This window comes from Anas acuta, chromosome 1, assembly GCF_963932015.1.
Source record: "Anas acuta chromosome 1, bAnaAcu1.1, whole genome shotgun sequence".
NCBI classification, from domain to species: Eukaryota; Metazoa; Chordata; class Aves; order Anseriformes; family Anatidae; genus Anas; species Anas acuta.
The window spans coordinates 194,404,992-194,428,805 of record NC_088979.1 but is presented as its reverse complement, the minus strand read 5'-3'; the positions used below and the strand labels follow the sequence as shown (position 1 = coordinate 194,428,805).

The 23,814-nt window shown below is 35.9% G+C and overlaps 1 protein-coding gene across 8 annotated transcripts in view; it reads left to right on the top strand.

The window, feature by feature from the left end:
- The window catches only part of HGF (hepatocyte growth factor), a 65,516-nt gene that overhangs the window by 27,516 nt on the left and 14,186 nt on the right, over nt 1–23,814 (top strand). For all 8 annotated transcript variants that reach the window (XR_011092105.1, XR_011092104.1, XM_068669937.1 and 5 more), the window contains exons 7-13: nt 2,515–2,633; nt 14,877–15,051; nt 16,922–17,049; nt 18,506–18,608; nt 20,815–20,954; nt 23,012–23,050; nt 23,527–23,623. Coding sequence is in view for 6 of the 8 variants with exons in the window: in XM_068669937.1 (XP_068526038.1) it covers nt 2,515–2,633; nt 14,877–15,051; nt 16,922–17,049; nt 18,506–18,608; nt 20,815–20,954; nt 23,012–23,050; nt 23,527–23,623 (801 nt within the window). In the remaining 2 variants the exon portion in view is untranslated. The remainder of the gene's footprint in view (nt 1–2,514; nt 2,634–14,876; nt 15,052–16,921; nt 17,050–18,505; nt 18,609–20,814; nt 20,955–23,011; nt 23,051–23,526; nt 23,624–23,814) is intronic.

Sequence of the window (23,814 nt, the reverse complement as noted above, 5' to 3'; positions counted from 1 at the left end):
TTAGCCTTTAGTGGATGCAGAAGCTCAAACTCCCACATGTTAGGCAGGATTATGTCTCAATGTGGAATATAGACCACTGAGGATAATGGCTTAGACAGACATTGAAAAGCATTGAGAAGCAGCACTTCTCTCCTCTTTTATTTTCTGCTCAGAAACAAATATGTCATGGAAATAGGTGCTTATTGCATAAAGTAATGTGGAGTTGAAGTGCAATATATGGGTTTCGTAGATGTAGGTATTCTTTTATTAACATATTCTGGTTCATATCTCTGCTATGAAAATTTGTATTATACAAAAATAAGTTTTCAGTACTGCATGCCTTTTAAAATTTATAAAAAAAAAAAAAAGGAAAAGAAATATTGGTAAAGCAACAGTTTCAGACACTAAGTATCAGTTTAGTCACAGCAGAGCTAGACATCAGCATCTGTCTCTTTAAAGAGAATAAATATCTCTTCATCTAACATCTTATGTGTTTTTTTTTTTTTTTTCTTAGAAACCGAGAAAAAAGTCTTGATTTGACACCAGATGTATATCTTTATGCTTCATTTCAGTTTCAGCAGGAAAGTACAGCTACTGCTGTTTCAAAGGTTCTGAAAGATCTTGGAAACCTTGGGGTCTTTGTTGGGTGTGAGCAAGAGATCTGTGCCCAAGTGAATTACAGGAAGAACAAATCTGTAGATGAAAGGGAATAGCTCTCAGGGAATCTTGTGTTGTGGAAATGCGTGGAATAGTTTGAAGCCTCATTGTATATCTGATCCCTTATATTTGTATCTTAAAGGTGTTAGTTTGCCTTTTCTATAGGAACCGAAGAACTGTTGCTTGCTAAATATAAAAGATGCCAGAAATGGGCCTAAGAATGTTGTGGGAAGAACTGGTGCCTGGAAGGGCTCTGGGTTCTGGAAATATCTTTGTACCCTTCTCTAAGTAGATACAGTAGGTGGAAAGATACAGTTCATTAACAGCACTGTCTGACAATGATGGTCAAAGCTAGAGCCCTGAAGAACTATTATATCTATTCTTAAGTTTCAGCTACTTACTGATACCATTTTGACATACCAACAATGCTAGGAAGGATGGAGTGTTCAATGCTATGAACACATTCTTCTATAAAGTGGATTCTTTACTTACCCTATTTTCCTGAGTGGCTTTAGGGAGCTATGACTGCAGGGACCTTGCCATTCTTGGACTCACTGTGGTAACACAGACTGCTATGTTACTTGGAGCATACACTGCTGACATCAAACTTCATCACTGCACTTAACAGGTGCCCAAAGCCATCATGTTTTCAGCTACACTGTTATCCTATTAACTGTTTGCTTCTGAAATCCTTGGACTCAATATGTTCCTTTACAGTTTCTCTTCTTCCTAGCAAAAAATGAGGTGCTGCTCTTAGATCTGAAACTATTACATCTTCAGCTTCCTTTAAATTTTCATTTTTGTGAGATATTTACTTGGTTTTCTTTTGAATTCTACTTGAATCCTGTTGCTGTCTCTTGCATAGATGAAGGAGTCTGATTTAGCCAAAGGAGTGGGAGATCATGTTGCAAATGTATGAGTCAACATTAGGGTAATTGTTTGATAGAAAAAACATCCTAGCAAAAACAAATGCTTGCAAATCATATTTTCCAATGCCTGTGTGAAACACATCTGCTTGCAGTTGTAAATGGGTTCAGGTTCCTAGGTAGTTAAGTTCTTTGTTCTCTTACATATATTTCATGTTTTCCTCAGGGGCAAATCTACTTTTGTTTTTTTTTACAAACAATTCTTTTTTTTTTTCATTTATCTCCTTCTCTTTAAGTTCATTGATGTTTGTATGGGACTTTTATACAAAAGAGCCTCCTTATCTTGAATCTCAGCCTGACAGCTCAGTAGTGGCAGCAGGAACGTGGAAATAATTAAATGGTACAATAGTTTTAAATCCTAATGAGATAAAGTGAGACGGAAGTTAATTCCTTATTTTCCTCCTTTTTTTCCTCAATGCTTGAAATGAGGGCATGACCTAGAACTAGCTCTGTTACGAAAATGGAGCTATCATTAGTAACAGAGCTATTGAAAATAGCTTCCAGTTTAACGCAGGGCTGCTGTACTGAAAAACCTGTTTTCTTAATGAGTCTGGTCTGCCAGGCAGTGTTTATATAATCCACACTTAATTGGGCTATTTCAGAAAAAAAATGAGTGGCTTTAGAGTCTGGTCATCAGTTGACAGACACAAGAGCAAGAGTTTAGCAATTAGCAGTTACTCCATCCGGTAGCCTTTGCATTAGCACAGCAGGGAATTCTGCTTCTGCCTCTGCGGAGGCCTGATTCTGTTGCACGCTTGGAAAGTGATTTTGTTTTATTAACTTGTTAATAGTGTTAAAGAGTATCTGATCCATCTCACAGGATCAGACCAGAGGTTAATAGGAACTGGTTCTTGTTTGCCTCTGCTGAAGCCAGTCCTTTATGTACCTTATACAATCCTGTGTAGTATTGCCAGGAAGGCTTGCTTGACACGTTTCTCGTTGTGGTTTGCAGATATCCTGACAAGGGCTTTGATGATAATTACTGCCGCAATCCTGATGGCAAGCTGAGACCATGGTGCTACACTCTTGACCCTAACACCCCCTGGGAATTCTGTGCAATTAAAACGTGTGGTGAGTTCAAGCAAAAATTATTACTTCCTTTTCCTTTTCAAAATCTGGACGCAGATAGTTCAAGCAATATAGGACCATAGACAGTTCATTCATTGTACTTTGCTGACTTAAAACATAGCTTTCAATGAGGAGTTCTTATAATGACATTGTATTTAATTTGGATAGGAAATAAAAAAAAAATGTGTGTTACTTAGCACTGGAATATACATATATGTGCATATATTATATACAGGAAGCTATGAAAAAGTAGTAAAATCAAGGACTAACAAAATCAGGCAATGTCAGCATGAAGATCTCATGTGAAATATTAGTTTGACCATGTTGGGCTTCTGCATTACAGTTTAAGGGTAGATGCATGTATAACAATTTTGAGTAGTCCTCCTTCCCTACTCAGTGCTCTATCAGCAAATCTTCTTTGCTTTATTTTCCTCTTGTACATTCTGCAGTTCTAGGCCTTGCTTCCTGCACACTATTCAGCCTTGTGTTGAAGACAGGATTATTTATTTCCCATGGGTTTCTTTGTGATATTCATCCCTCTGGTATCAAAGTACTCCACAGGCAATTAATTTAGTTTCATTCTGCAACTATGAAATGGTGGCTTTTGTTATCTTCACTTTACAGACAGGGGATCGAATCAAAGTGATATTAAGATATGCAAATATTGGATGCACACTTTGAGATGCTTTATATTAGTATTTTATAGACTTTATCATTGTGGGACACATTCTATGTTCAAAGTCCAGATTCTGATGACTTTGTGATATCTGTGCCAGCTTTATTCTACTGATAATTAGGTGTCTTAACTGAGCAGTACAAGGACAAGGAGGAATATAAGATATTGGACCCCTCTTGAAAACTGCAGTGAAGTAATTTGTCTAGAGTTTTATGGGAATGTTGGAGCTGAGGTAGCTGCTAGAAATAAGTTTTGTAGCGACAAGCTTCTGTGAGGAAATCAAGATTTGCATCTCTGAAATTCCTTGCCTCATTCACAGGTTGCAATTTATACAGCAAACGAGATGTGGGGTCTACAGGTGATAGTCTCCTATCCTACCCGCAATACTTCTCATTGTCAGATCTAGGATACTTTTTTTTTTTTTCTTTTTTTTCCTAAAAGAATTGCCATCCTGTGACATAATCGATGTGTTAGCAAAGTATTAAAGACTGTCTCATAATACTCAGGGAGTTTTTCACTTTACTGAAAATGTGGCATTGAAAAATTATTGGGAGTAGAGGCAACTTCTGAAAACAAGACATGACTCTGACAGAATCCCAACTGTAAAAGCCTGTCAGTTTCATACATTCCAGCCTTGTGGCAGAGCCGCCAGGAATATAGACAGGAAAGGGAAAACAGTGGTTTTTGATTTTCTGCAAAGAAGAGGCAAGGGGAAGTTTCCCAGTGAGCAGTGTCCTGTTTGCTCATAAGAAAGTCAGTTTCTCTTAAATCTACAGAGTTTGAGAAACTACAAATTCCATTGTTGTTCTGCTCAATTTTTGACCAAAATTAAGTGTTAAGGAAAAAAAAATATCCTCAGAAGTAGACATTCTGCTTTTCATCTAGCTCTAAGTGTCACTTCAGTAGGCTTCTGTCATTGTAAAATTTATTTAGCTCTCTTAGGAGAAAGATAGAAGAAGAGACTAGATTCTATTAAAAAGAACATTTTAAGCTCATCTGGAACTGAATTTAGTTTTCAAAAAAAAAAAAGAAAATTTATTAATTGTTTTCTTTGATTTTCAGGCATCTCTATTATTATTATTATTTGCTTAAATCAAGATAAACAGCTATGAGTGTGTCTCAAATCTAGACAAAAAAGTGACAGTGGTGGACTTTATACAAAAGCATGTTTTCACAATGCAATCCTGTTGTTTTATTTTGTTTTGTTTTGTTTTCTTTAATTTTGTATACATATTTATATATCAAAGAATCACAGAATGGCTGATGTTGGAAGGCACTTCTGGAGGTCATCTGGCCATTACCTTGCTCAGCCAGGTACATCATGAGCTGGTCACTCAGAACTGTGTCTAGACAGATTTTAAAGTCTTCAAGATGGGAGACTCTACAACTTCTCTGGGCAACCCGTTCCACTTGTTCATGGCAGTACAGAAGTGCTTCCTGATGTTTAGATGGAACCTCTTGTGTGCCACGTTCTACCCATTACTCTTGTTCTGTCACTGAGCACCACTTAAAAGAGGCTATCTATGTCTTAATTGCATCCTCCCTTTGGGTGTTTATAAACATCAATAAGATCCCCCTTGAGCCTTCTCTTCTCCAGGCTGAATAGTCCCAGCTATCTCAGCTTCTCCTCGCAGGAGAGGTGCTCCAGCCTTTGATCATCATGTTGGACCCTCTGTTGGACCTTTTCTGGTATGTCCAGGTCTCTCTTGTATTGGGGGCCCAGAAATTGACACAGTAATCCAGGTGTGGCCTCACCAATGCTAAATGGAGGGGAATGATCATCTCTCTTGACTTGCTGGTGATACTTTGCTTATTACTGGCACATTACTGACACATTACTGACACATTACTGACACATTACTGACTCAACTTGGTGTCTACTAGGATGGACAGAAAGCTGAAAGTTCTGTGGCCTACAGCATATCCTGGTGCCTGGAGTTGCTCCTTTCCAGGTGTAGAACTCCACACTTCTTGTTGAACTTTATGAGATTCTTGTCACCCCACCCCTGCAGCTTGCCAGGGTCCCTTTGTATGTCTGCACAGCCCTTTGGTGAGTCAGACACTCCTCCAGTTTCATGTCATCTGTGAATTTACTGCACTTTGCTCCATCGTCGAGACCATTAATGAAGATGTTAAACAGGACTAAACCCTTTTTTTGACCCCTGAGATACTCCACTTGTTACTGGCCTCCAGCTAGGCTTTGCACCACTGATACTCTGGGTCCTGCTGGTCATCCAGTACTAAATTCACTTCACTGTCTGCTCATCCAGCCCATACTTCAACGGCTTTTCTATGAGCATCTTAGGGGGGACAGTATCAAAGACCTTACTGAAGTTCAAGAAGACGATATCCACTGCACTACCCATATCCATCAGACTGGTGATTTCAACTGAAGCATACCAGGTTGGTCAGACAGGACTTCTTCTTGGTCAATCCATGCTGAGCAATAATGATTTTCTTCTCCATCGTGTGCTTGGAAATGGTTTTCAGGATTAGCTGTTTCAACATCTTTCCAGGGATTGGGGTGAGGCTGACCAGCATGTAGTTCCCTGGGTCCTCTTTCTTGCCATTTTTAAAGATGAGTGACATTTGCTTTTCACCAGTCTTCAAGCACTTTACCCAGTTGACAAAAAAACTATAGAAAATGGTCTCACAATCACATCTGCCAGCTCACTCAGTGCTTGTGGATTCATCTCATCAGGGCACATGGACTTCCGAATGTACAGTTTGTGCAAGTATTCCCTGACCTGATCATTTTCCTCTAAGGGTACATCTTCCTTGCTCCAGCCACTCAGCCTGGTCTCTGGGACCTGGGATTCCTGAAAGCCACTCTTGCTGGTAAAGACTGAGGCAAAGAAGGCATTCAGTACATCAGCCTATATGTATACACTGGGGGGACAGAGAGAGAAGGGAATGGCTCTGGCATAAGCAGTGAGCAGTGGCTAACTAAAAGTGGAAACAAGGGATTCTCTGTCTTTACTCTGGAATTCTTAACAAACCAAATTATACCTTGTCTTGTACTTCCACAATCCATCATTCAGAGTATTGTCTCCTTGCTTGCTCTTGGTTTGGGACAGTGCAATGTCTTGGAGTGTCAGCCACTTCTTGTCAGTCAGTCAACTGCCTGAAATGCAAGGGTTGAGTATGAATACTCTTAATGTACTCCCTGGCAGGCAGGGCAGGCAGTAAGTGAATTTATTCTGCACTTTCATAAATCATTGTAAATCCAGTACAAATTAGTTAAAATTAGTAAAATTATTCCATTGTGGAAAAGTAATAATTTGCCACTTTGGATAATGTCAGTAATCAGACTCTACAGAGACTGAGGAAACTTAACAGGACACCAATACTTGTTTTGTATCAGGCACCCATTAAATCCATCCATCTTGAAAATCTTGCCTGTGAACTACAATACTAATTCATGAAATCATATCTATAGTTTTTGATTCTCTGAACATTTACATTCAGTCTTTTTACATTATAAACGCAATCTTGTTTAACTCTGTAACTGAATTGTCTTTCATTAAACAGTTATTTTTCTTTTAACAAAGCTGAGTTTCCCACATTTCTCTAAATATTAGATAATACATGAATCATATGCAGTCTAATAGATTTATTCTTTTCCTGTGGTAGAAGTGATTTTATTACGAAAATAAAAATATTCCTAAGTTACAGCTGACTGTTTCAAAAACGCAACTTTTATAAACCTTTATCCTTTGGCATTTCCTGAGCTGATGTGTCAGTGTTCTGAGGATTCACATCTGGTTTTGCTGGTCACGCAAGCTTACAGTCCATGTAGCTCTTAGTATTTACAGCTTGAACTATGTTTTATAAAATCATTGGGTGGGAGAGCAAACTACTGTAATGTTACGTTTTTCTGCATAAATCAATTATATCATAGTTCTGAAGAAAATGTAATTCCAATACCAGCATCACCAAATTTAAATGAAAAATATAAATCAACAATGTAATGATTTTAATGTTGTGATGAAAACTTTTTGTCTCATCTCTGGGCATAAGTTCATAACATTAAATGTAATTTCTTTCTTTGATCTTCAGTTAGAAAGTATATTAAGATCAGTGGAAATTTCACATGCAATTTTACTTCAGTTAATACTGCAGTATTTTCACTGCAGAAAACTAGATCTTTGGAAACTACTGAATAAATTTATATGAGGAGGAGTACAGAAGTAATGATCTCAAAAGTGTTGATATTTTTGAAGGATGTTTAGCATAGGCTTATGGCATTGCCCTCTACACAAGAAGCAGTGCTGCCCACTGCTTTTATAAACAAAAGAAGGAATTAATTGCAGATATTACAATTATACCAGCAACTTGGTGACTGGAAAGTCAAGGCAAAATATCAATGCCCCATTTTGAGTTTTCTGTCTTTCTTGAGACCCATAGAAAAACTGTTTTCCCACCACCTAGCAGGGAGCCCAAAACACTAGACCATTCTGGGTTTCAGTGGCAGCTCCATTTTCTGAAACTGTGTCTGTGTGCAATTTCAGTACACTAAAAAGAGAACATCATGAGTTATATGTCTTTATAGCTTTGTGGTTTGGATTCTCACACAGGTTTTTAATTCCTATGTTGAGGACTGTTTATATATTTTACAAGAAATACTAATTAAAAAAAAGTGTTCTGCAAATCCAAGGCCTTGGACAATGTACAAAAACGTAGGTGTCCTCTCTTCGGGGGAGTGACCACAAGGCAGCATGTTGCTTGTGGGTTTAGCTACATGTCATGAGTGCTAGTACGCTCTATAGCCAAAATGCTGACAACAGCTCATATACACAATTTTGGGCAAAAAAAAGTCAGTGGAAGGAAGCATTCATAAAATAAATATGTTTTTAAGACTGAAGAGACAGGAGGGCATTGTAACTCTATTTCCAAGCACAGAAGGCAGCATTAAACATGGTGGCTTACAGCCAGGGCTGTGAGAAAGAGATGACAGGATCAATTAGGGATTAGAGATGGCTCAAGCTGCAAAAATTGGATCTGGATTAAGCCTTCAGGGACCCCAGGATTGGTTTGAAGTTGCTCACATATGTGTCTGTGGTTTTGGCTTGAGACAATTTTTAGTTAGAAGAGAGGATAAAAAGACAACTATAATAGCAATAAGAAGCATAGGATGTGGAGAAATGGAAGCAATGACAGCAAATATGAAAAAAGAAAATGGCTATTATTTTGACATGAATGAGGATGTGGACTACAGGGAAGAAAGGAGTGGGTAGCTAATGTTGTTTGTTTGTTTGTTTGTTTGTTTTTTAAAAAAAATAATATATATTTCTATGGATGAACTGTAAAACAGAAAGGTGCTAAGGCCCACAAATGAGGAAGCTACATTTGTCAGTCATTTGAAAGATGCAGAGATACATGTAAATATTATGTTAAGGACAGTGTTTAGTTGCTGCTTATCTGATTTCCAATCAACCCAGCTGATTTTATTATGGATTTAGTCTTTGCTCCTAGGCAATAGGCATGGGTGACTGGAGACCTAAATTCCCTGAGATAATTCAATAACAGCCTGAGTTTGATGGAAAGCAAGTAATGAAACAGCAAAGTGAGACTCTAGGTGTAAAATTAAACGTTGCAGTGTATCTACAACTTTTGGGAAGGCCAAAAAAAAAATATCAACAATATTAAATTACTCATCTTTTTTAAACAGGTATTTAAACTGCCCATTTCAATGTGAAGTTCTGATAAAAGAGTTATTTGTTCAATCACAGTATGTAAACAAATAAATGTGCCACTCAGTTTAAACATAATATTTATGTAAGATAAAGATATTTATGGAAAAGAGTGAGTGAGAAGAGACTGGTGTTTAGTAGATAAAGTATTACCTTCCACTTTACTTTACATGGAAACATAACAGAACTGTAGCATTCATTGCATATTCCATTGCTTTATTCTATCTTTCCTCAATGAGAGTCTATCTCAGATTCTTTTAGTTATTTCTATGAGAGTTTTGAAAGTGAGATTTAAAAGCTCCTCTGAACCTGCAGAGAAGATTTAACTGTGAAAATCTGAATCCAGATCAAGATTTTAAATGGATTAAAACCAAAACTGTTTGTATTTAAAGCTTAGTTGTAGATATTGGAACAACCCAGAAAGGTTAGGTGACAACATATTCTTCAGTACTGTGATTCTTCAGCTTGGGTCTAATTTATTTCTTCACTTTCTCGTGTTCTCACTGAAACAACACAAAACCAGACTAAACCCTTTCTCTTTCAGGATCAGTGTTTTTTGTTTTGTTTTGTTTTGTTTTGTTTTTTTCTGTTTTGTTTTTTCTTTCATGTTTTCTAAACTGTGAAAAAAATATGTCACACATACATAAATATATGAGTATTTGCACTGAAAGAAACATGGAAAGTAAAGAACTGCCACACTGGTATTGCCCAGCACTATATATTGAATAGCCTGAGGTAGGGATGCCTGGAAGACATGTAACTAAGCATGTAGCTCATACCCTGAAAGTCAATGGAGTTTCTTATTGACGTGCAGAATGGCATTGATTATGTTTAATGAGGATCTTGTGTTCAAAACTATTTCCTCATTGGTTTAATCACCTCTTTTGAAATCTATCTTTTATGATCTTTCTTTATAAATGAAATACATTTTCCTATTGTTGAGTGAAGCACTAAGAAAATACTGCAACAGGATAAGCAATTGTATATTTTTTTCCCCCAATTAAATCATTTAGAACTATGTTTCTTTTCAAACCACATCTTGTCCAAAAATACTTAGATAGTATTACCATGAAAGAAAAGTATTAGTCCAGCAAAATCCCTGCCTTCTTTTAAGTTGGTAGGAGTTTATCTATTGACCTAATTTGTGCAGGATTTACTTCTGGATTATGGGGGTTAAAGACAGAAATAGTACTCTGGCTGGTTGCTTCAGCTGTAGAATGACTCAAGGCCCCTGCTGATTCCCTCATGCTGGCATTACTGTGAGAACCAGTACTGAGAAGACTGTCTGTGGCTTTACACATGAAGCTCTGGATAGTGTTTCATCTCTTTATTCAAGCATCTTTAAATACATGAGCTGTCCATTATTAATAGTTATTTGATTTGAGATATCAAGATAAGGAAGGCTTTATGGAAAAAGGATACTTTTACATTATTATATTTTGGTTGGAGACCTCAGCATGAACACGTGAAAGTAAAAATACTACTAACAGGAAATCCTTAAGCAGGTATCTGAATTACACAGCTAACTTGAGTCTTACAGAATTTAAAAATCAAAGTTCAAAAGTAGCAAAATGCTGCTGAAAATTAACATTATTCTGTTCATAATTAAGTTTTCTACAGCAATAAGAAGCAGCAATCAATTAATCATAAATAGCAGTCTTTTTTAAGATGATTTTTTGTATGTGTGATCTTCCTTTAAAAGTATTTTTTTTTTCTCAGTTTGGAAGGCTGAACTGGAACCAAAAAGGTACTTCTAACATGAAATTAAAGTACCTGCCTAGATAGTGAGGATAGCTTATTGAACTTAAATTCATTTTCTAACTTAATTCATAATAGTTTTCTCCCTGAAACAAGCCCTCAGATTTGCAGGTCTTTATTTATACTTTAGAGGAATTCCTAGGATGAACATGGGATTCCTTACTGATTTTGGCATTTTCCTGTGTCAATCTTCTAAGAGAATTGCTGAGTGTGTTCTCAGAAGCAGGGCTCTCTGTCATCACTACTCTGCATACCTGGTATGTATGCTTGGAATTATTATACTTGGTTGTGTGGGTGACAGGAGTAATTCACCTCAAGGACAAGACCACTACTGAGTGAAGATGACAATATAGACGACTGTTTATATAGGCGACTATAAGTTGTAGACTTAGACAACCGAGGCATTTCTTAAAGTTTGGCAGCTGCCTTATGTTCTACAGAACACCTTTGTAATGCCCACTAAGGCAGTCATTGCTCCTAAAGCACGCCACTGTTTGTGTCCATGAACAAAGATCATTCCCATCATTCCTCTTTGTGGTAATAGCCAGCTGAATTTGTTGAACTTTTTAGGATAATTTCTGAGCTTGCTGAGACTAAAGATCTGGACTAGGAGAGGTTGTTTCTGAGGGCATGAGCCCTGAGAATTTCAGAATTAAATTTTAGAGTTATATTTCAGTAACATTTTTAAGTCTAATTTTTCATGTTTGAAAACTAGGCATTTGTAAGAAATGTAGGTACAGTAAGATGAATTTGGGGAGAGGTCTGTAAACATTTTGGAATGATAGGATTGCTTTATTAATTCAAATTAAAATATTTTAATGATCCTTTTAACACTAGAATTCTCATTGAGAGATGCCACAGTGTCAGTAGCTAATCACAAAATCACAGAATTGTAGGGTTGGAAGGGACCTTGAGAGATCATCTGGTCCAACCCCCCTGCCAAAGCGGGTTCCCTAGAGAAAGTTGCCCAGATAGGCATCCAGATGGGTCTTGAATATGTCCAGAGAAAAAGACTCCACAACCTTCCCAGGCAGCCTGTTCCAGTGCTCTGTCACCCTCATCATGAAGAAGTTCTTTCTCATATTGCTGTGGAACTTCATGTGCTCCACTTTGGGGCCATTGCCCCTTGCCCTGTCCCCACACACTACTGAAAAGAGGTTGGCCATATCCCCTTGTCTCCCACAATACAGGTATTTATAAACATTGATAAGATCAATGTAATCAAGATCAGTCTTCTTTTCTCAAGGCTGAACAGACCCAGGTCTCTCAGCCTTTCCTCACACGGGAGATGCTCCAGGCCCCGTATCGTCTTTGTGGCTTGCTGCTGGACTCTTTCCAGGAGATCCCTGTCTTTTTTTTTGTACTGGGGCACCCAGAACTGGACACAGTACTCCAGGTGAGGCCTGACCAGGGCAGAGTAGAGAGGGAGGGTCTTGTCCCTTGACCTGCTGGCCACTCTCCTTTTTATGCACACCCGGATCCCATTGGCCTTCTTGGCCACCAGGGCATAGTGCTGGCTCATGGCCAAACTGTTGTCTGCCAGGACCCTCGAGTCCTTCTCCGCAGAGCTCCTCTCCAGCAGGTCGTTCCCCAGCCTGTAGTGTTACATGCAGTTGTTCCTTCCCAGGTGCAGGACACTGCATTTGCTTTGTTAAATCTCATTTGCCGATTCTGAAGTAATTTCTCTTAGCCATCATTATGTAAGGCTTTCCAGCAGTGACTTGGCTGTGTAAGTATTCATAAGGGAAAATTTGGTTAGAAGTTCCTTTAATGAGAACATTTTAACACAATCAAATTAATGTAATATATGATTTACAGATAGAGTTCACTGTCAGGGCATGTAGTGAAAAGTTTGGTGATGAGCTTTGTACCTTTATGTATATAAGAAGGAATTCTTCACAAAAAAAAATGTGAGCTTTCTAAAATCAATTGGTGCGTTATTTATTTTATTTTATTTTATTTTATTTTATTTTATTTTATTTTATTTTATTTTATTTTTTTTCATTTCAGGCATGTGATTAAAAAAAAAAAAACAACAAGAACAAAAATATGTAAAAAACAATCTAATTACTTTTTCCATATCATGGGTAAGGAGTTGATGTGTTACTATAATGAATTATAAAATTACAATTGAAATATTAACTTCATGAGTATGTCAGGTCTTTCTATAGAGCTTATTTTGTATAAGATTAATTTGTATTAAGTCGAATATTTATGCATAATTACTGGTAATAGTAATACTACAAGTCTTTTTTGCAAAAGTTGGATAGTTGCAATTTATTAATTTACTTTGGAAATATTATGCATCCAGGATGTCTTCTGTATGCTTAAATTTATATTTATTTATATTTATAGATCTTTTATATTTTCATATATTTCTTATATCTTTTCATATATTTTTCAAAGGACAAATATGTAATTGAGTGTGGTGTAGTGATCTTTAATCTAATCAGTTTAAGAGCTCTCTTGGAATATGCTTTCAACTTGTTTTTGTATGTTAGTAATGGTGGAAAGCTGAAAAATGTAGCTGTGTATTTCTATTAAATGTACAATTTTGTCTTTTTGTAGTTGTTGTCCAATTATGTATAAAATTAATAATAATTATTAAAAATATAGTTAATAGCTACAAGTCTTTTTGATGACCCCATCAAAAAGAGTGAATTTATCAGCTTCCAGAAACTTCCAGAAACTTCCAGAAGTAAGGTCTTTTTCATTCTGGAATGAATTTAGAATTCATAATCCCATTGAAATGGGACAACTTTTGCAGACAAATTGCCTTGGGATGGAAGGACAGGAAATTAATTTGACCATGAAACTCTGATGTAAAAACATCAACCAGACGAAGAGAAAAGGGGAATTTTTCTCCAGCATGAAGAAATGTATAATTCAACTTCAGAACTTGATGTTATCATCTGACAGAAAAGTGATCTTTAACATAGAGATTAGACAGCAAATCAACCAAACCCATCTGTTATGACATTTGGTTTCCTTGAGAACCATATTCTCCACAAGTTCACAGAACTGGCTAAAGTACCAAGCATGAAATATATTATGAGTAAAACACATGAATATTGTTATAATCACTGGACTATTTGCAGAAAAGTAACTTGAAAACTTTATTAACATAGTTACTGCTGACAACAATACTTTTAGGATAATTAATAAATGTAGTCTTGTGAACAACAGCAATTACCAACAGATGGACAGTTACTTAAAAAAAATATTGTGTTGGAAGCTTTAGGGGACATTATAGTTGCACTGTTTTACTGTAGTATATTTAGTTTTGTACTACTTTGTATATATCTGATGTAATATGTGTGCCATTAATTTCTAATTATGAAAATTGCATAAGAGACTTTCAAGTTACGTGAATAAGTCATTTCAGAAACCGTTTTTCTGAATTTAGTTAAAGATGGTCCAGACTAGGATGAATTCAGACTATATCACCATCTGTAAAAGATCTTTAGTCTGATGAATTTCTTGGTCTTTAAGACATTTGTCTCTCTTTAGAGAATAATGATATTTGATTTCTAAAAACAAGGCTTTATTTTTTCTCTTCCTCTCTCTCTCTCTCTCTTTTTTTTTTTTTTTTTCTCTAAGTATATCAGATATAAAAAGAGAAGCTTTTGGGGAGGATTTAGCACATTACTTTACAATAAGATTATTTTTTTTTTAACTGCAATTTGATATTCTGGGAATTCTATGGAGAAAAACAGTTTCTTCTCATCCTGCAAACATATTTTAACATGTTTAGCAGTGCACACATGGGTGGTCACTCTGTGTGCAAAGCTAAGCAAATGAGAAAATATTTGCTTAATTGGAAACAATAACTAAGAAAATTGACTTTCAATGTTATATAAATGGCTATAATGCCTATAAATGGTTATATAAACTATCTAAGAAAAGCTCTTAGGTGGTACACAGTTTTTAGAGTCTTGGCCTGCAGGTGGATATCCATGCAATGGGAAGAGTAGATAATTATTCTGTAAAAGGCATGTAAGAGTGATAATATCACCAAAGAACTCCAGTTCCCACAAATTGACCTGCAATGCAGAGTACAAGCCTAACACCTTGAACCAGTCTCAGTCCTAAGAAAATAAAACAGCACCTCTTCTGCAGACACAGGTATCATGAACAGCACGGAGGCAGTGGCTGAGACAACAACGTGCATCCAGGGGCAGGGTGAGGGCTACCGCGGCACAGTCAACACCATATGGAGTGGGATCCAGTGCCAAAGGTGGGACTCTCAGTTTCCTCACCAGCACAACATCACTCCTGAGAACTTCAAGTGCAAGTGAGTAGACATAGGCAGATGTTACTGCTGTAGGCAAAGACCAGTTCTTGTTGTTTTTAAACTTCATGCCACCAAAGTAGGCTGTGGAATCCGTGTCCCTCACTGCAGTGGGATGAATTTACTTTGCTTGCTAGAAATCTTTTGAATATGGGAAAATCAATTCTTCCTATACCAAAATACTGTTTCTAAATGAATTTGTGTGAAACTGTAGTTTCTAAATGCATTTGTCTGAAAATGTAGTTTTGTTTGTTTGTTTGTTTGTTTTTAATAAACATTATCATCAAGCTTGTGTTTAATTGATTATTAAGTGTATGGGTGTTTCCCAGGGTGGGACCTGAATCCCAGCAGTGCTCATACATTACTATTGTTTTTCTTTCATGGAGATAAGTACTTGTTTGCAGCTTGGTTACTGAATTTAACTTAATGTGCCCTAAATGCTACCTAAATATAATCTCACTGGCAATACTTGGCATTTATAAGATTTGACGATACTTCTTTTATTTTCTGTGATTTTAATCATTTTTCTGTCTCCTAACTAAATGTATTTACACGAATAAGCCTGATTTTACCTGAAGGACCATCTAAACTTTCTGAACAGTTACCAAAAAGTGAGATACATCTCTAGCATATCAATTATCTACTTATTTTAAGAAGTTACCTTGATCACACTCATTCAGTCCTTTTTCTAATGAGTGTAGAGAAAACCAAGCCAACCAGCATGGACTTAAAGCTCAGTTTACATGAAATATCTTTATTGACAGCTAAATATCAGTCTGGACTTCTGCTGGGATTCAATAGTGTGGATCTTGCAAAGTAAAGAAAAGATTCCAGTTTCAACTCAGATTTACTCTTTACCAATAGTTTGTTTAAGCAAAACAAATATTGAGAACAGTAACACTTCTACTGAAAATATGACAATAATCATTCTATTAGAAAATAGGACTGACACTAAACCTTGAATTGAATCTTGAATTTACCCATAAATTAGTGCTTGAGCCCAAACCCACAGGTGTTTCTCAGACAATTAATCATTGCTTAAATCATTTCGTGCTGTACCTATACAACACTGCTGCAGGATTAGGCCCTAAAGGTTAAAACCCACAAAGGTTTTTAGAATTTCCCTAGTAGTGTAGAGTGCTGTTTAGGCCAGTATCTTGAGTTAAATCAATAAAACCACTTGTATCAGTAAGTGCTGCAGATGGAAAAATGTAGTGAAATACGGCATTGCACAGTACATGGCAACAACTGTCAGGAGATGGGAAAATAAAAGTTACATTGAAGAGGCTTGACTATTTAATTCAAGCTGCAAGACACATTTAAAATGTTCCCTTGTGGCCAACTTTTATTTTAAATGTAACAGCTGTATAGAATTTCGACATACATTTTTTCATATTCCAAGATTCAGTTTCTTAAATGAATCACTGACAATCTTTAGGACTTTGTTTCTCTAAGCTCAGCAGAACCACTCAAGTACAGGGAATTTTAAGCACTGTGGTAATGTTTGTATTTAAAAGCACTTGTAATGGATTGCAGGTGTATCCAATGTCAGCTTGCATGCAAATTTTGATGGAGAATCCTGAATAAAAATAAACTATATCGAGAATATTATTAATCTTCAAATGAGATCTTATAGCCAGTCAAAACACGAGTCCACTAAAAACGAATTCCCATAACCATATTCTCATTACAATTACAGTATTTTCTGGACACTGTATTCTTACTGGCTCCTCACCTCCCTGCACTTGACAATGATCAGTAACACATAGACCTTAAGGAGCCTATATTATTACTTATTCATAATAAAAAGCAATAGAATGCATCAGTGGTTTTAGGTGTTCCCTGCTGTGAGCTAATATATTTATTTTTATAGGGATTTGAGGGAGAACTACTGCCGAAATCCAGATGGATCTGAATCACCCTGGTGTTTTACTACTGACCCAAACATCCGGATTGGTTATTGCTCCCAGATTCCTAAGTGTGATGTATCAAATGAACAAGGTAACAGAAAGAAAGGTGATAACGTGACTTTAAGTGAATGCTGTACTCTTCCAAATAGCACATAGGCAGGCATGAAAACTGAAGATGTCGATCTCAGTACATCTGCATTACACCTGTGTAGTTCTGTTTTTGTGTTATTTGCATACTTGGGATTCATCATGGTGTAAATGAGATTCATTTCTCAGTTCATGTGTTAATTCCAGCAAGAAAAGCTGTAGTAAAGGTTTACTATGGGGTCTGATTTTTAGACAAGGTGAATCTCCACTCCGCTACCTTTCTTAATTTGAAAGGCCTTTCCCAAAACTGAGTTATTTCCTGCAATTTCTTGGTTTACAGTCTTTCTATAACTGCAAATGAGGCCACCAAATGTGGTCTATTATTCATATATCCCCTTGACTAAAAGGGCTTAAACTGAAACAAACAAACATACAAACAAACAAACAAACAAAAAAAAACAAAAAACATAGGAGTTCCCTTTTCTCTTTAAATTATTACCTCTGTCTGTAAAGTCCACAGACACTCCCTAGAGTCATTCCTCAGTCTTGGTCTTGGTATTACTCTAGGGAGTATTACTGCCCACCGAGAACTTATGTCAATCATACCATAAACTGAGGCTTAGTCCTGCAACCTATTACCCAACTTCAGTGTATAAGATCTTCATCTGAATTTTAGCTAATTTATCTCTTAAGACATAAGGACTTGCAGTTACAAGAGTTCTGTCAGAGCAAGGATTACATTTTGATTTTTTTTTTTTTAAATTAAAGTATCAATTATCAAAAAGTAAAAATACTGATGAATATGAAATGAAATGCTTTATACAAAAAGTCTTTAGAGTAATGATCGTTTTAAATAAGCCTCTTGAAAAGTCTAAGAAACACTTGGGATAAAAGCATGAATTAAACATGACTTCTACTAGAGTGAACAGGCAAGTTTTCAAATTATATTAAAATTAAAGCCATGTTGATTTTTTTGATTTTGCCAAAATAGAACTTAAATCAAGAATTTAAAAATGTAACCAGTATCCAGAGTCTGCATGTAGTTAGGCTGTTGAAGGTAGGCTGACAGAGAGGAGGGAGGGAAGAGGAAGGATGGTGGTTTGTATGAAAAAGTTGCGGACAAATTTTAGAATATTTGGTGTGACCATTCTAAATTAACCATAAAGTAACTATTTATGAAATAAATTGTCCCACTTTATCTCAGTAAGACAAAAATGCTACTGTGCTGAGAATGGAGGTCTCAAGCAGGGGATTATGTATCTAAATTTGAAAACTTTCTCATTTTTTTCTGATTTACATTATGATTTAATTTATATTGATGCCTGATTTATATCATATAGTCTTTACTAAATACAAAACTTGTTTTTAATTATTTGGATTACTGATGGAAAGGAAGAGTTTTCTCTTTAGTGCTGCACAATCACCCTCCACTTTTCTTTGTCTCAACATGTCTTATTCAGATTGCTATCGTGGCAATGGCAAGAGTTACATGGGAAATCTATCCAAGACAAGATTTGGGCTAACTTGTTCCACATGGGACAAGAATATTGAAGACTTACGTAGGTGAGTGCATATGAAATAGACAATAGATTGTTCAGTGAGTCCTGAATAAATACTACCTCCAGACTGCATCTGTTTTTTCTGCAGTGACTCTAAAATAGACACTTATACCCTGGAGATCTTAGCAATCCTTTCTTTTTTCTTTTCTTTTCTTTTCTTTTCTTTTCTTTTCTTTTCTTTTCTTTTCTTTTCTTTTCTTTTCTTTTCTTTTCTTTTCTTTTCTTTTCTTTTCTTTTCTTTTCTTTTCTTTTCTTTTCTTTTCTTTCCTTTCCTTTCCTTTCCTTTCCTTTCCTTTCCTTTCCTTTCCTTTCCTTTCCTTTCCTTTCCTTTCCTTTCCTTTCCTTTCCTTTCCTTTCCTTTCCTTTCCTTTCCTTTCCTTTCCTTTCCTTTCCTTTCCTTTCCTTTCCTTTCCTTTCCTTTCCTTTCCTTTCCTTTCCTTTCCTTTCCTTTCCTTTCCTTTCCTTTCCTTTCCTTTCCTTTCCTTTCCTTTCCTTTCCTTTCCTTTCCTTTCCTTTCCTTTCCTTTCCTTTCCTTTCCTTTCCTTTCCTTTCCTTTCCTTTTTTTTTTCCTTCTTTCTCTTTCAGTGTTCAAATATATTACACAACATGTGTTTATTCAGACTAACCACTAATTGCAGGCTTCAGCATTTTACTTAGTGTTTAGTTAACTGGTCTGGTTTGCCCCATCTTTTTCCTTAAGTGTTTTTTGGTGGTGGTGGTGTTTTTCCACCACCATAAGATGGTAAGAAATGAAGCAGGAAATGGTTATGTTACATTTGCTTAATATTTATATTTGCCGTTTTCAAAGTTCTGAACAACATAAATTCCCGAACAACTTGATCTTTTCTCTTAGCTCATCTTGCTTCAAGCATGACTTGGACTTGAAACCTCCTGTGGTCCCATGCAAACTGAATTTGAATCACAGGTCTATGATCTAATGACATTGACATCAAATGTCATTAAAGTAAATTGCAGTTTCTATTGTGTTTTGTTGCTTTGGTTTCTTTTTCAAGTAGTGAAAATATCCATTTTTTTTTTTGTTTACTTGTTCAGGTAAAAATGAATCAGCAGAAAGTACAAAAGGAGCTGTGAGTTTCTAAGACTTTTCAATCATGCTAGAATCATCAGTGTTGTCTCTGTTCAGAAGGGTAGACTTACAAATTTCAGGAGTAACAGGAACAAAGTAAATCAGTAAGTCAGTCTCCAGAGAAGCTGTATTACAGAAGGCAGATTTCAGTGGCATTGTCTAGAATCACCAGCTGGACTATGTGTGGTTTCCCCTACACAGAGTTAGAGACAGAATATGTATTCCAGTCTACTGTCTATCTAAGGAAGGCAGAGGTTTAAGGTCAGGACTTCTGAGAGTTCAGAGAATTCTTCAGTTAGATATGAATGAGTTAGCTTGAACCTTGTACCAACTAGATGCCTGATGCGATTACATTCACATCATCCTGAGGACAGATCTGCCTTCCTTCTCTTACTGTCACTAATTTTCTATCTGGGGAGGTATTTGTTGCAGTTCAGCAGTTACTCTGGTTTTGTTTTGGGTGTGCTAGAAGCAACTTGCATGGTCAGTTATTAACTATGAGGGAAGCACAACTGTAACTTAAGAAACCTGTACGCTCCTGTCTGAAAAACCAGAAATAAACATCTTTCTCTGCTTCAGATTGTCACCTCAGACTTTCACCTTTAGTTAAGTGCTTCAAAAGCAGCTTAGGTTGCTTTTCACTGTAGTTTGAGACATTCAAATTTTTCTTTTCCTGTTGCTTAACTTTCTTGCATTTGTCTTTCCTTTCCTAAAATTCAACGTTCTTCTGTGATGATTCAGTGCTCCCTTCTGTTAACTGTAAACATGCAGGGAGAAGATAACCTGTATTCCCAGAACAGGCCTGAATGCAGCATAAACACTCTTCTAATCAGTTTAAAGATCCCTCCTGAGGATATCCAGGGTTTTTAGCTCAAGTGAGAGAGATCTAGAAACCTTCCAGCAAGTCCACTCATTGCTTAAAATACCAACCAGAGGAAAATTGGACAAAGATCCAGTGAATATTTGTGACTCAACTTCATTTTGATTTTAACCAGCCCTAAACACTGACCTGTAGGCTTCTCAATCAGCTAATATTACAGTGTGGGACAAAGCAATATTTAACCTCTGAAAATTTGGGCTATAGTATAAAGCTTTTCAACACTTTGATTTTTTTTCCCTGTAGGCATATACAAATTTTCAGAGAACCAGATGTTAGTAAACTGAAGAAAAACTATTGCCGCAATCCAGATGATGATTTTCATGGTCCCTGGTGTTACACAGATGATCCTCTCATTCCCTGGGATTACTGCCCTATTTCTCGATGTGAGTACTTGGTATGCCTCAGGCATTGTCAATTGTGCAGTCTCAGTGAAACCATGGTGTCACTGTATACCTTTCTGTTGTCACTTGTGGCAACAGAAAATGTATAATTATATCAAGAACCAATTGCATACGACTAAGAAGGAATGGAGAGAAGCTGCTTGTGCAATGTATAAACAGGAGGTCTTTATCCTTGACCAGTTTGGAGTTTTCAGGGCTTATTTATGCAGCAGGAGCTTAAAAGGGCTATTACAAATAGTCAAACATATTCCAGCAGATCTAGCTATTGAATGAGGGCTGGATGGAAACAAAGAATTGTCTAGTGGTTAGAATGCAGGCTGTGGCCTTAAGAAACCCAGGGACAGCTATCTTTTGTGGCATGAGCTTCATGGTTTGTTTGTGTGTTCTGTATTTATAAAGTGAGGATAACTCACTATGTGCATGATGATGTGTATATGTGCTATATAGATTAGATCCTGCTTTTGGATGTTTGTGGGATGATTTAACTCCTGGAAAGAATTAAGAAAATCACTCCTTTAAAGTTGCATGTTATAAAGCTAAATAGCTCAACTATACAGAATTAAAAGTCTTAGAGAATTCAGTAATAAACTGAAGGTAGGTGGAAAAAATACATTAATGCTGAAAAAAAGATGTACAATTCAAATTGAGGTTGAAGATTTTTCTCGTTAATTCCTATTGCTAAATCATAGTGGTATATATCCTTGGAGAACATTTGAATGATAAATCAGGCTTTTGAATGTATGTCTGTGATCTCTAGAGGTTGAGGATAATGCTAAATTCATTCCTAGCAGTAATTCACAGCATTTCCTCATAGTCTGCACTGCAGTATGTCTATGAGGTGATATTAGAAATCTCAGGTGATTTTTTTTGGCATCTATGTGATTAGTAAACAAAATGTGCAAATGTCAATGTAGATAAAGAACAATAACTGCCTGAATATAAATTTTATTTACTCTTAGTTAATTCTATCAATTCCAAAGGAAAAATTCACAAAATTTTTTTGTCATGTTTGTACTGTAGGTAATGGTTAGTATTGTGATGACTGGATTCTAATGCTGGAATATGTCTGTTTTAGAATTGCAACTTGTGTGGGCCAGTGTTAAACTACTAATAGCTTATTCATGTACTGGTAACCAGTTTAACCAGTATGAACAAAATGTTGGCAGTTACCAAGTGTACTTGGTGTCTTTAACTGATCTGTTTAAACTTTGCATACTTACATATACATATTCATACACATACGTATACACATATACATATTCATATTCATATGCATATATATACACATAACTTTAACTATATATAGTTGAAATCTATATCCATATATATATCTTTACACACATTTATATATTTGGGTAATGACAGAAATCTAGTTAGATAAGACAGTTTAAATTTTGCTCACACAAAGTTTCACTAACTACATCCATACATCAAGCTCATATCACTAGGCCACACTTCAGACTTTATGGAAAGCAAAAATTTTGAAGACAGTTTAAGCAACCTTATTTTAACTTCATAATGACTTAGACTAGATGGAAGAACAAATCCAGTTTTGGGGAATACAATTTAATAAAGATAAGTTATTTGTGATAGCAACATATAGTGGGATTTTTTTTAAGTTTCAAAGACTTCTAAGGAAATTAGAAAATTTCTTTAAAGTTGATCTATGTTTAATGACATGACTTCTACTGTTCCTGTATGCTTACAGAAAAAAGACTATTTAATTTTTCTGCCTTGTCTTGCTTAAATAAAATGTGGAAATTGAGCATTTCGGAGAGCCTGATGTATTCAAGATTCAGCCAAGATGAGAAATCCTTAAAACAACTGTTACAAAATGTTTAATTCTTATTTTTATTGGTATAAAATTCTTCCATCCTATTTAACCTGACCAAACTGGTTTTACAGAATGATATCACTGAAAATTTAAACTTCATGAAATATTAAAATTAACTATGTATTTTTCTGTTTATTTTGACTGTGTTCAGGTTTTAGACTTGTTTTAATTTTGTATTGTGTGTTCATCTTATGTGTCTGTCTAGGCGAAGGTGATACAACTCCTACTACAACCAGTGTGGATGGTAAGTTTGCAGATGTACTGTGCCCTGGCATGCATTATATCCTAAAAGACTAGACATTTCTTTCTGACTGAGAAGGAAGAAAAAGATCAATTAAGGGTACAAAATATACAGCTTGGGAAAGAAAAATAAATAAATAAATAAAAGGCAAATGTAGAATAGCTTTACTATACTTTTTATTCTCATATTCCTATCTCGTAAGTGGTGAGATATAGTAATGACTTTTAATGTTTATTTTATAAATATAGAATTGTTTGTAATAAACTTAAAAATATGTATTTTATATTCCCTACAAATCTCTCTATAGAGTCAACCAGCTTCACTGAAGTAGTCTTGATACTTTAGAAATATATTTCATTAGCTCAGGAAAGAACACCATACCCATGATAAATATTGACCTTCTTGTGGTCCTTATGTGTAACTGTACAGGTTTCCTACCGCTGTTTTTAGTAAAATGTGATCTCTGGACCTGCTTTCAGATACTGTCATTCCTTGTGCCTCAACAAAACATTTGAGAGTTGTAAATGGAATCCCAACTCAAACTAACGAAGGATGGGTGGTTAGTTTGACATACAGGTAATTATCACTTTGATAAGAAGGACAAAACATCTAATAGGATATTTGTTTTGGAACTATAGAAAAAGTTGATTGTAGTAAGGATATTTGTAGTTATTTACAGTTAAATCCTGTAAAAGAAGGAAATCAGCATTCCTGGAACATCTGCTGTTTCTATAGCTTTCAGTCCATCAATGAAACAGTTATATGTT